This window comes from Psammomys obesus, unplaced genomic scaffold, assembly GCF_907164565.1.
Source record: "Psammomys obesus unplaced genomic scaffold, mPsaObe1.curated_primary_1811, whole genome shotgun sequence".
Classification (NCBI taxonomy): Eukaryota; Metazoa; Chordata; class Mammalia; order Rodentia; family Muridae; genus Psammomys; species Psammomys obesus.
The window spans coordinates 3,179,214-3,192,073 of NW_026591643.1; the positions used below are offsets into that span (position 1 = coordinate 3,179,214).

A 12,860-nucleotide genomic window follows, 5' to 3' on the forward strand; every position below is an offset into this window, starting at 1 on the left:
TTGGTACCCTCAGAGGGTAAACTCTAAGACATCAGGAGAATTGGTTACGTGGTGAAACTATCAAGTGTGTATGTGTCTGGCTAGAGAGAAGGGGAAACAACCTTTCATCATCGCTTGAGGGTCTGAGTCAGGATCCCTCACACCCGTGTAAAAGCCAGGTGTGGCAGCACATCTGTAAGTTCAGTGCTAGGGGCTAGGGGAGGAGAATCCTGGAGCTCCCTGGCTAGCCAGGCTAGTCAAAATGCTGAGCTCAAGGTTCTGCCTAAAACAAACAAATAAACAAACAAACACACAAACAAGGAGTGCGATGAAGACACACATCGACCTCTTGCCTCCTTACAAACATGTCCAAGTGCATTCACACACACACACACACACACACACACACACACACACACACAAAACATACTCACCTACACACGCATCATACATATGTCAAAATGTCTAAATGTCAAAAATAATAAAAAGAAAATTAAAGAATAAATTATATTGGTGCGGGCCATGTATAATACATATCTAAAGATTAACTGCTAATACAAGCAAGCTGCTAAATCAATAAGAGGAGACGCTATAAATGCAAATGCATTAAAACTTAATACATTTTCACCTAAAACTCATGACAATGAGTTTTTTTAAAAGAAAATTTTCCTGCACCAAAAGTAAGCAGAGGTCCCGATTTTATGCTGGGAGCACAAGTGATTAGGTTAAAACACAGTTCTCCTGTCTGGGAACTGGCTGCAATGCTGCCTTTCTGAGCTGTCCACAGTAAACAGGTAAGAAGGAAAATAAAGACACCAAGAAACTGCAGGCACAGCTCCATGTAACCAAGGTGTGCTCACCATACACACACAGAAGCAAAGAAATGGGAACGTCCACCCTAAGTCCCCAGCCACAGGCCAGACAAGCCTCCCCATCCATACAGCTGTGAGGCCTGGCCTCTCCATAACCCCTCAGCACTGTGCACAGGTATTTGTACATAACCATTAACAAATATTCCCTGAATCCCAGTGCTAACTCTCAGCATGGTCCTTCTATCCCATCAGTCACTCCCGCAACATGCTGGTTTTAAAGGTTTCTGATACTAGGAAGCCTTCCTGTGCACATTTTATAAAGCTAAAGTTTAAGCAAGAAGGTAAGTCAAGCAGCCAGCACATTTCCTTCCACAGTGGGTCACCTGACCTCAGCCAAGACTAAGAGGAAATGACTGGTTCTAGATGGTGAAGTAGAGAGAGGCCCTTGTCTACTGAGCCATTTAAGTTGGGATGTTTCTGGGAATGGGAGAGGTGTGGCTTCAGAGCATTGGAGGGCGAACATGCTAGCTTCTGGCCTGACCCAAGACTGTGTCTCCAGGAATCAACAAAACAAAACAAAACAAAAAAAACAACAAACTTGTATTTACCAAAGACTTTGAAGGGAGAACAGACTAGAGAAAGACAATCCTTATCCAAACCTCTGATGCAGCCCCGCGGACACAGAGGGACTTTCCAGGATCGCTGAGGTAGCCTGTAACCAGGTAGGAAGAATGAGCTCCTCACTGAGGACACAGGGCTCAGAACCCTTAAATAGCGGGTGGTCACCAAACATGCAACCAAAGTCTGCAGGAGAAAAAGTCAGGAGAACTGGGCCTGTGTGACACTCCCAGAGGACAGGGCAGTCCTGGCTGCCTTCCTACCCATCCAAAAAAGTGCATTCTTTTTTTCTTATAAAAAGAAATGGCAACTAGAAATGGGAAATTTCCCACGCTAGTTGCTGGCATTGGTGTGGAAGTCAAACACAGAAATTACTTCCATTCTTTTCCCTTTTTTTCCTGTAGCATTCTTGGTTTCACAAGAAACAGCTGACTTCAAACAACAGCCATGTCATGTGAAGCGACTCACCCCATTCACAAGAACACTTACTTTTGTTCTCCTCCCCCCCCCCAGCCCCCCCCCCCATCACTTCAGCTTCCCCTGGTTTCCTGTCTTGTCCTTATGAAAAGAAGGTTTTGCTTATAAACTTTTAGACTCAAAAAGAAAGCAGTTCATCTGATGTGCGAGAGCTCGTCTTCTGCCTCGTTCGGGTCAACATCAAAGATGAAAGCTTGTTTGTTTTCCTTCCTGGCCTAGAGAAGAGCATGAATGAGCTTGTTCTGAAGAACTCAGTTCGATGGCCACACACGAGCCACAAGCCAGAGACCTCCGTCATCTCTGCTTCCCACCCTTCAGCCAGCAGCGTCTGTCCGGCTTTCTAAAACACTTGCCCAGTCCCTCTGCGTTGCTCTGCATCTCCTCTGAGGTCAGCAGATATTTAAAGCTCTTGTTTTCATCCCGTTCCCATCAGTAAGAATTAATTTAATGAGAGGCTCACGGAAGGGAAACTCCATCCTCTTTTCTTCTGGGAAAGCATCTGCTGTGTTTTCCAGATCCGATCCTTACTCTAACATTTCAAACGTTTCTGGGAACATTTGAAAGTTCCTGGTTTTCCTGAAACAATGCTGCACCATCGGAGCATCCGCTCATGTCACCACACCAGGGTACCTTTTCTCTCACTGTTGTGGGATGAAAGGGTTTTTCTCTCTCTCTCAGCTCTTTAATAAACTCTTGCCAATTTCAATTTTCATGCTTAAAAAAAAAAATGCCAGATCTCTAAAGCAGCGGCTCTCAAACTGTGGGACGCAGTTTGACCCTTTGGGGGCTGCCTATCAGATAGCCTGCAAGTCAGATACTGACATTACAATTCATAACAGTGTCAAAATTACAGTTATGAAGTAGCAATGAGATAATTTTATAGTTGAGGGTCACCACAACATAAGGAACTGTATTAAAGGGTCGCGGCATTGGGAGGGCTGAGAATCACTGCTTTAAAGCAAGTACAAACAGCAACCATGATCTCAATGCACTCAGCCGGCTTCACTGTCCCAGTGAACTTGAACAGTTCGACAGCGCCGCCTGGCGGCCGTGATCACAGACAGGACCCCAGTGACTCGGGGCTGCACTTAGCCTCAAGGTAAAAATAGATAAAAAATACCCGTCGCAAGTTGCCCTTTGACTTACACACATATTCCATAGCCAACCTCCTCCTTCCCTACACACAAGAAATAAAAATAAGAAAGTGTAACTAAACTATTTCAAGGCAGTAGAACTCACCCAAGTTTGACAAAGACTGAAGAACAGGAGGCAGAACGGCTGTTCTGCTTTCTAAGCATTCAGTTGGACATCACTCGTCTCCAGCACAAAATAAACACTCGGAATTTTCTTACCACAAAGTCTATCTCCTTAGCATCAATTACTACCTGGCTATTATTCAAGAAATATGGATTTATTGTGTTAAGTGCCATTAGCATTTGTTGAGGGATTCAAAATAGAAACAAAGAAAAATAAACTTTGCTTTCAAAGAGTTCCTACTTTAGAAGGGGAGAAACATAATTTTTAAAATAAAAATAAACTAGTTCTATGAAGAAATTCAAGGAGGGTGAGTGATAGCAAGTGCTAGGGTAGGGGCTAAAGAGATGGCTCAGCACTGGACCTCTCCTAGAGGTCCTGAGTTCGGTTCCCAGCACCCACATCACAATCATCAATAACCATAGTCCCATGGGATCCTATGCCCTCTTCTGGGGTGCAGATGTACATGCAGACGAAACACCCCGTGTACATAAGTAAATAAACATATAAAAGAAAGTAATAGGGTAGAGAGTGAGGACGGTGTTTCTGAAAGGATGGTCAGGGGAAGTGTCTCCAGGAGTATCATGGTGAAACATGTCTCCAGAGAGCATGTCCCAGAAGCTATTTCAGAACCATACATCAGTGGTGTTTGAGACACAGGACCTTTTCCAGATAATGGAGTCATGAGGACCTTGTCCTTACGATGGGTTAATCCATTCATGGATTCATGGGTTATCGGGAGAGTTGATCTGAATAAAACTCTGCTGTCTGGTTATGCTTCCTCTGTTTACCACGTGATACCCTCTGTCAGGTCATGGCGGATCAGGAAGATGCTACCCAGTGCTGTCTCCCAGTCCACAGACTTTCCAGCATCCAGAAACTATTCTTTGAAATTACTATAGTCAGTTGTAGCAACAGAGAGCAGAGTGAGACAAGGTGGTAACAGTCACACACACAGCAATCACAGAAAACCACAGAGATCATCCAGGAAAATGTGAATTGCAAATGGAAAAGCCTGGAACACAAACAAGCCTAACTCATTTAAGAAAAAGCAAGAAGGTAAGGGAGAGAGAGATAAAGGGTGGGGACAAGTTAAAAAAGGCGGTCCAGAATCTAAAAATGGGGTTCAGAGCTAAACAGAGAATTCTCAATAGAGGAATATCACATGGAAGAGAAACACTTAAAGAAATGCTCAACGTCCTTAATTATGAGGGAGATGCAAATCAAAACGACCCTGAGATTTCACCTTACACCCATCAGAATGGCTAAGATCAAAAGCTCAAGTGACAACACATGCTGGAGAGCACGTGGAGAAAGGGAAACCCTCCTCCACTGCTGGTGGGAATGTAAAGTTGTACAACCACTTTGGAAACCAATCTGGCGCTTTCTCAGACAATTAGGAATTGTGCTACCTCAAGATCCAGCTATACTACTCTTGGGCATATATCCAAAAGATGCTCAAGTACACAATAAGGACACTTATTCAATCATGTTTGTAGCAGCTTTATTTGTAATAGCCAGAAGCTGGAAACAACCCAGATGTCCCTCAACAGAGGAATGGATACAGAAATTGTGGTATTTTACACAATGGAATACTACTCAGCAATTAAAAACAAGGAAATCATGAAATTTGCAGGCAAATGATGGGAACTAGAGAAGATCATTCTGAGTGAGGTATCCCAGAAGCAGAAAGACACACATGGTATATACTCACTTATAAGTGGATATTAGACATATAATATAGAATAATCATACACCCAAAGAAGCTAAGCAAGAAGGAGGACCCTAGGTAAGATGCTCAATCTTCAGTCAGAAAGGCAAATGGGATGGACATTGGAAGAGGGAGAAAACAGGGAACAGGACAGGAGCCTACCACAAAGGGCCTCTGAAAGTCTCTACCCAGCAGAATATCAAAGCAGATGCTGAGGCTCATAGCCAAATTTTGGGCAGAGTTCAGGAAATCTTATGAAAGAAGGGGGAGATAGAAAGACCTGGAGGGGACAGGAGCTCCACAAGGAGTAACAGAACCAAAAAATCTGGGCAAAAGGGGTCTTTTCTGATACTGATACTCTAACCAGGAACCATGCATGGAGATAACCTAGAACCCCTGCACAGATGTAACCCATGGCAGCTCAGTGTCCAAGAGGGTTCCCTAGCAATGGAAACAGGGTCTGTCTCTGACATGAACTCAGTGGCTGGCTCTTTGTTCACCTTCCCCTGAGGGGGGAGCAGCCTTGCCAGGCCACAGAGGAAGACAATGCAGGAAGTCCTGATGAGACCTAATAGACTAGGGTCAGATAGAAGTAGAGGAGGACCTCCCTATCAGTGGACTGGAGGAGGGGCATAGGAGAAGAAGAGGGAGGAAGGGTGGGTTTGGGAGGAGGTTGAGGAGGGGGCTACAGCTGGGATACAAAGTGAATAAACTGTAATTAATAAAAAAAATTTTTTTAAAGGTGGTCCAGGGTTGGATTACCTGCTAAATATTTGGATTCTAGTCTAGCTTTAGAAATCCCTGGAGACCTTTGGAGGAAGGGCGCTCTTACGCTCATAGTCTTTAGAAGACACTATTGCTGCTGAGTGACCCTTTTAAAAATATGGTGAAAACTAAGGGTACAGTTTGTGGTGGACAGTGTTAGCCATAGTGAAAGCAGAAAAACAGCGATGCAAGTCAGGCATACCTGTAGCCCTTGGAAGGCTGAGGCAGAGGACAGTGACTGAACCCAGCCTGGGCTACAAAGAAAGTATGAGGCTAATGCAGAGATATACAGTGAAGCCTTGTCATGAAAAAAATCAACAGCAACAAACAAACAAACAAACAAAACCCAGAAAGCTACTGCAGGAGTCTAAGCAAGCAATTCCTTCTAGGATCAGGTTCGTAGTGTTGAAGACGAAGATGTGTTAAAGTCGTTTTTATAAAAACTGTTTGTTTTTTAGTTTCTCTCTTAACCTGGAAATTACACAAACAATCGAGACTCTATTCTAGTATTTTAACAGGCTTCACAGCACAAGAACTGAACAGTTATTACTCTATTCTTAACCCTCTAAGCTAATCTCACTTCCCGGCAACATGATGCTAGGGATGCTTGTACTTTGTAGCTTTTGCCACACTTCAACCTCTCCCATGGCTGAATCCCCTACTTCCTCTTCTAACTCCTCCTCCCCTGGCTGGCAGGAAGTCCAGTCCTATTCTCATTCCTGTTCAACGATTGGCTGTCAGCTGCTTTATTGGCGTATCAGGGGACAACTGGGGAGCAGTGTCTACACAACATTGAGACAGGAGATTCTCAGAACAAGGACTGCAACCAGCTATGGGAGGTACTGAAATCAGCATTTGAATTACACAATAATCATATGTCTACAAAGATGGAAAGAAGTGATTGAAACCAACAGGGTTCGTTAACTGATTAGAAATCTAGGAGTTGGATAGATTCTTGGCTTGACCAGCTAATTAGAGTTGTTAAGATTCTTGGCTTGACCAGCTAATTAGAATTCCAGGAACTGAGTTATGAAAACTGACATAACAAATAGGTTTGTAAGTGACAAAACAGATGAGAAATTTAAAATTCTATTAAACTTGTCTATTACGTTCACTGGGGGTATGTTTAGAAGGCAGGTAGATAAGTTTGGAATACAAAGAGGTTGAGCTTAGAGGTACAGATTTGGGGATTGCCAGTATTAAGTAAGTACCAGTTACAGCCATGAGAGACATAGATATCACCTAGACATAAAAATAAAGAAAAGGAAGAGAGAGTGGCTGAGGAAGAAACAATCAAAGGAGATGAGCCTCTCAAAGAGCGCTGAGAGGGTGTAGCCAGAAAGACAGAAGGAACTGTATGAAAAGGAAGGAGGGAATCAGGCGCTGCCGAGAAATGGTGACCTTTTCTGGAAGACAAATGGAATGCTTCCCAGAGAACGAGGAAGACATGAAACCTATAGAGGTTCCTACATAATGGGAGGCTGAAGAAGGCAGCTGGAGGGGAACAGGGGCTCGTTGTTAAACAAGATATTGCAATGTGCTGGGAATGTTTGTGCATTGGGCAGAAGTCAGCAAGAAGGGATGGGATCCCGCACACACTTGAGGGGTTGGCAGCTTTAGACAGGAGCAAACACACAGGCGACACAGGCAGAAGGAAGGTGGAAACGGATGTGGAGAAGTGAGTCTCCACCTTGGCATTTGTAATTTCTCATTGAGACAAAACACAAGAAGCTACCTTTGGGCTGGAAGTCAGAGATCAAGCCTCAAAGACTTGAAGGCCACAGAGAAAGCTAGCAGAAAGCAGACGTGGTGTGGGTCTAGAGGGATGCTACCCAGCATGCTCCTGGTGAGCATTGCTCCAGAATGCCAGTCTATTGATACATTCACGGATGTGAGAGAGAGAGAGAGAGAGAGAGAGAGAGAGAGTATGTGTACGTACATGTGCACACGCCACAGCACTTGTGTGCGACTAGTGGGATCAGTTCAGTTCTGGCCTTCTACCGTGTGGGCTCGAGGGACAAATCTCAGACTCAGGCTTAGATACAAGCACCTCACGGCAGAAACACTTTTCTTGAGACAAGGATTTCCACTGAACTCGGCGCTCACTGATTCAGTGAGCCACCTGGCCAGCGAGCCTCAGATTCTTCCTGTGTCTGACCCCAGCAGCGAGTTACATGCCTGAGTTTTCTGTGAGCATCAGGTATCGGAACACAGGTGCCCCAGTGCACACTCACACAGCAAGCAATTTCCCCACTGAGCCATTTCACTACTTCTAGAATGCTAGTATAATGTGTTACTAGAACACAGTAATGAGAAATCTTTTTTTTAGGTATGAAATGTTTTAGGCTTGTTTGTCATTGTTGCTGCTGCTGCTGTTTGATTTTTTCGGGGGTTTGGCCCAGGCTGACCTCAGACGCCATGACTGGCTGAAATGTTTTAAATGTTTCAAATACCCAGAAGGAGCTTAACTCACAGGTTTACACTATTTAAATTTAATTGACATTTTGTTTCCCATAATGAAACACTGTAGGGGCAGATGCTAGCCTGTCTGTAGCCCTCTCCAATTTCACTTCCTTCCTTCTCTTGCAAGCTTTATTTACCATGACAGAAAGCAACAGTATTCCGTATCAACAGCTGTGTGGCAACATCATTAACTCAAATGCTGCTGTTCAAGATTTACCTGTTATCTGGGTTGTCAGGTAGATGACCACAGGAAGTGCTGAAGACAGAGCCTGAAGGCTAACATTGTAGCTGGTACCTGGACTCAGGTCCAGGCAGAGCTCAGGGGCCTGGCTGTTGCTGGTGGTATTAAAAACCATTTCCTGAACAAATGTCTTCTGGTACCATCTCTGGCCCCAAATGTGGAACTGAAAAATAAAAAGCTCACAGCGTGAATCACTGGCTTGAAAGGCTTGAGACCTCGGAGCTGTAGGAGTTCTCTTCCCCTCCCCCTCTTTTTTCCTCCTCTCTCCTACAGAGTTTTTTCAAGAAGTAAATGCAACAATAGGCTAATAGTAAATTTTCAACACTATATATACACATTTTGTACATATGATGATTACAATACCACGAGGATGATACATATATTTTAGAAAAGTGCGCAAACTGATTATTTCGATTATTAGCTACAATAACAGCACTCAGGAGGTTGACTTAGTTTTATATTTATATTTTATTTACGTGTGCGGAGTAGGCTTGTGCATCTGTGTGCAGGTGTCCACACAGGCCAAAGAAGGACCTGTATTTCCTGGAGAGGGGCTACAGGTGTGAGAGGCTCTGCCAATCAAACTCCTGTCCCTGGGAAGAGGAGCAGACACTCTTAAGCTCTGAGCCACCTCTCCAGCCCTGCTGGCCCACACAGAAAGCCTAAGGCCAGCCTAGGATATCTGGTAAAGCTCTCAAAAATAAAACAAAAGAGCAAAACTCAGAGACCTCTACACAGGCATCTTGCTCTTTTTAACCCTCACACTTACAGTTTTGCCTACTAGCAAAACCACAGGAGCAAGGAACATTTTTCTAGAGAGGAAATTAGGAAGACCCCTGTCTCCCCACGACCACCCTTCATTCCCTGTGACTCTCTGGGCTACACACAGAGACTCTAATCTCTGCAGAGACACTGCTGTGGCTGAAGCTCCCCAGACTCTTCCCAGAGACTACCTGAGTACTGACTCTGCACCAGGATACACACCTCAGCTTCCTTACCACCCACTGATGAGTCTGTCTTCTGTGAGCAGCAGAAGTGGCTGCCTGGGTGCCTCTTGTTCAGTCATTATGATACATCTTTTGCTAATGGCAGCTACAAACGTATTCTTTTTTAGCTTTGTAGATTTAAAAAAGTTTTTTTAAGATTTATTTATTTATTTTGTGTCTGAGTGTTTTGCCTGCATGTATGTCTGTGTACATGTGTGTACCAGGTGCCCAGAGAGGTAAAAAAAGGACACTGAATTTCCTGCAAATGGAGTTACAGGTGGTGGGGAGCTGACATGAGGGGGCTGGGAGTTGAACCTGGGTCCTCTAAACTACCTCTTAATAGCTGAGCCCTCTCTCTAGCCCCTAGATATGTTTTAAACCTTCCACTTAGCACACATATCTGCAAGTAAGGTAAATTTTAGAAACTTACTAAATACATCTCTTCTATATTGGCTGTCTTGAGGCTTCTCCATCTCAGGCAGGTTTCATTATATACCGAAATATTAGTGATGATCTGTTTTGCTGTAGAGGGGAAAGAAAGAAAGAACTGAATTTACACTATTTAAAAAATCCCCACAAAACCACTAACATTTCATTACAGTATTTTCCTAAGAAAAGCATTTACATGGGGTGAATTCTGCAGTATTTTGATTCAAGTCAGGGAGAGCAGTTTTCAAGAAACTCATGTGCTCATTAAAGTAAATGAATCCTGATAAGGATTTAAGGACCAAAGACACCAGCCAGAAGATGCCTCTTCAAATCTGTAGGGAAGTTACTGCCAACCCCTGGGTTTACTTGGTGTAAGTTAGAACTCATTGCCCTGGACTTTGGAAATCATTTGGAATCATTGGTGTCAGTTTGAAATTCTGAACGAAGGGAGCATCTCAGTAGGAGAACCACTCTGAGAAACTGAAAACTGCCATCTCAAGCAGCCTGGCTTTTGGTGATAAAATGGACTTCCCCCGATTGGTATCTCCACATCATGTTCTCGAAATCTGCTTATTTCATGATAATCGAGCCAAAGGCTAACCACCCAGGATTTGTTCCAGAGGCATGGCTACTATAGACACTGCACTTACAGCAAACCCTGATGCCAGAGGGGACTGCGATGATGCCTGTCCCGAGACAGGAAATAACACAGCTCATGCTAGGAGCACTCACAGGAGCACTGCAGTGACTGAAGATTAACCGTCAACTCTCAAAGAGTTGTCCTGTCAGAAGCAGGGCTGGATTGAGCAAACCCCTGGCCTGACAGGTTTCTATGAATGAAGCTGAGTCAGTAGCTGTGACCCTCCTGTGCAGGCTGAGCACGTTAACAATGAGAAAACGGGCTCTACAAGTCACAGCCTCACCTCAGAGGCTACAAGACAGAGCAAGGAAGGAATTACTGCGTCTGGCGGATGCAGCCCCACTGTCAGGTAAGCGGAAGATGGTGGTAGAGCTTAGAAGGAGTGCCCAACTAGACCTCTGGATCACTGGATACTCCATTCTGCAAAAAATATTTATGCTACTACTAATGCTATTGCTTGTTTTGTTTTTGTGGTACTAGGGTTGAGTCTAGGACCTCCCCTGTGCTAACACATATCCTACTACTGAGCTCCACCCCAGTCAATGTCAAGATGAACAATATTATCCCACCAGTTCGAGATCACACAAAAAGTAGAATTTTCCCAATTCTCTCAGTGCCTAAGCTGTACAGGGGACAGCAAAGCAAACACTGAACAGTCTCTGCCAAATTCACTTGCTAACGTGCACACAGAAGACAAAACAGCAAATCGGAGATGGCTCAGCAGTTAAGAGCGCTTGCTGCTCCTGCAGAGGACCTGGGTTCCACTCCCAGCACCCACACAGTGGCTTACAACAGCTGTAACTTCTGTCCCAAGGAACCCAGTACCCTCTTCTGACCACCGTGTACAGCAGCCACACACAGTACACACACACACACACGCAGGCAAAACACTCGTACATATAACATTTTAACTTAATTTATTTATTTTGATTTTTGAGATAGGGTCTCACTAGGTAGACCAGGCTAGACTCAAACTCTTAGCGATCCACTTGCCTCTTCCTTTATGCCAGCACACTCACTTTTTTTTTTTAATTTTTGAGTAAAATTTTATGCATATATCAGCAAACAAAAGTGAGTAGTAGTTCACAAAACAAAGCAGCATGACTAAAAAAAAATTATTCCCACAATACGTGATCATTATTGGAAAAGCTATTAGTAAGAGAAAAGAGGCCACATGGTTACTTTCATATTCATAATAGCTCCTACATGTAAATTTGTTCTTGACTTAAGATCCTGGTTCGAAAAGACTCGACTTCTCAGAAGCCCTTTAGCTTAATCACGTTTATTAGCATTTGCCACGGTCCGAGGTAAAACAATTAAGCAGCTTATTGTGGCGTTAACAACAATACAAGAAGGTCTGGTCTCAAGGCTATTATTTGCTGTTAGTCAAGACATTCTAGACAACAGACAAATACCAAAATGAAAGCTGGAAAGGGTTGTAACTGCCAGTGATTCTCAGAGAATGAACCAAATACCAAACTGCCTGAAGACAATAGAAAAACAGGACAAAATAATAGGAGCTTGGCCAAGTGCATCCAGATGGATGAAGCAGAAAAGCAAGTCCTTTTCTTTCTGTGTACCAGGACAGGTGTGCTTGTCTGAATGGGCGCCCTCAGATCCCAGATCCCAGACCCTGGGACTGATGATCCTTAGGTCTGCAGAGCAGCAGGGCCTCGGCAGCGATGACTGTGACTGAGAGATTAGCCCGGATTATCTGCGCAGGCTCAGTGGAATAACAAGGATCTTTATAAACCGGCTAAAGCGGGATTAGAGTTAAAGAAAGGTGAGGTGAAGCTGAGAGTGGGAGGTGGACAGAGGACGGCTCAGTCAGTAAGGCACTTGCGGTGAAAATTTGAGAGTCCACACATGAAAAACTGGGTAGGTGTGGGGAGGAGATGGGAGGGTCCAGCTGACTCAGTGAGCTCCCGGTTCAGGGAGAGACTCCGCCTCAAAAACTGAGGTGGAGAGTGACCTGACGTTGAACTGTGGCCTCCACAGGCATGGGCACACACGTGCGACACATATACACCACAAAGAAAGAAAGAAAGAAAGAAAGAAAGAAAGAAAGAAAGAAAGAAAGAAAGAAAGAAAGAAAGAAAGAAAGAAAGAAAGAAAGAAAGAAAGAAAGAGGGAGAAGAAGGGGAAAGGTGAAGAAGAGATGAGGCCAGAGAGGACTGTGTAGTGAGACCCTGTGAGCGACTCCCTGCTGGGAGTAAACTGATGGAAGGCAGGGCACAAGCTACAGAAGCTGTGACAGGTACCCAGCTCTGACTGACACCGAGAGCCGGGAAATGGAGTCTCCTTTGATCTCTTAAAGGTACATGCGCCTACTCACACCCTGGCTGCAGCCCAACAAAATGAATGTCAATGTCTGACCTCCGCATCTACACGACAGTTAGCTTGCGCTGCCGCCAGCTTTCCTGTGATCTATCAAACCAGCACCAGGCAAGTAATCCACGTAACCACATACAAAACCGAAAAGGCT

At 44.3% G+C, this 12,860-nt stretch overlaps 1 protein-coding gene across 1 annotated transcript in view; it reads right to left on the bottom strand.

The window, feature by feature from the left end:
- The window catches only part of Susd1 (sushi domain containing 1), a 124,400-nt gene that overhangs the window by 26,426 nt on the left and 85,114 nt on the right, over window positions 1–12,860 (bottom strand). The window contains exons 12-13 of the mRNA XM_055611612.1: window positions 9,737–9,828; window positions 8,297–8,483 (exon numbers count right to left, since the gene is read on the bottom strand). Coding sequence (XP_055467587.1) covers window positions 8,297–8,483; window positions 9,737–9,828 — 279 coding nt within the window. The remainder of the gene's footprint in view (window positions 1–8,296; window positions 8,484–9,736; window positions 9,829–12,860) is intronic.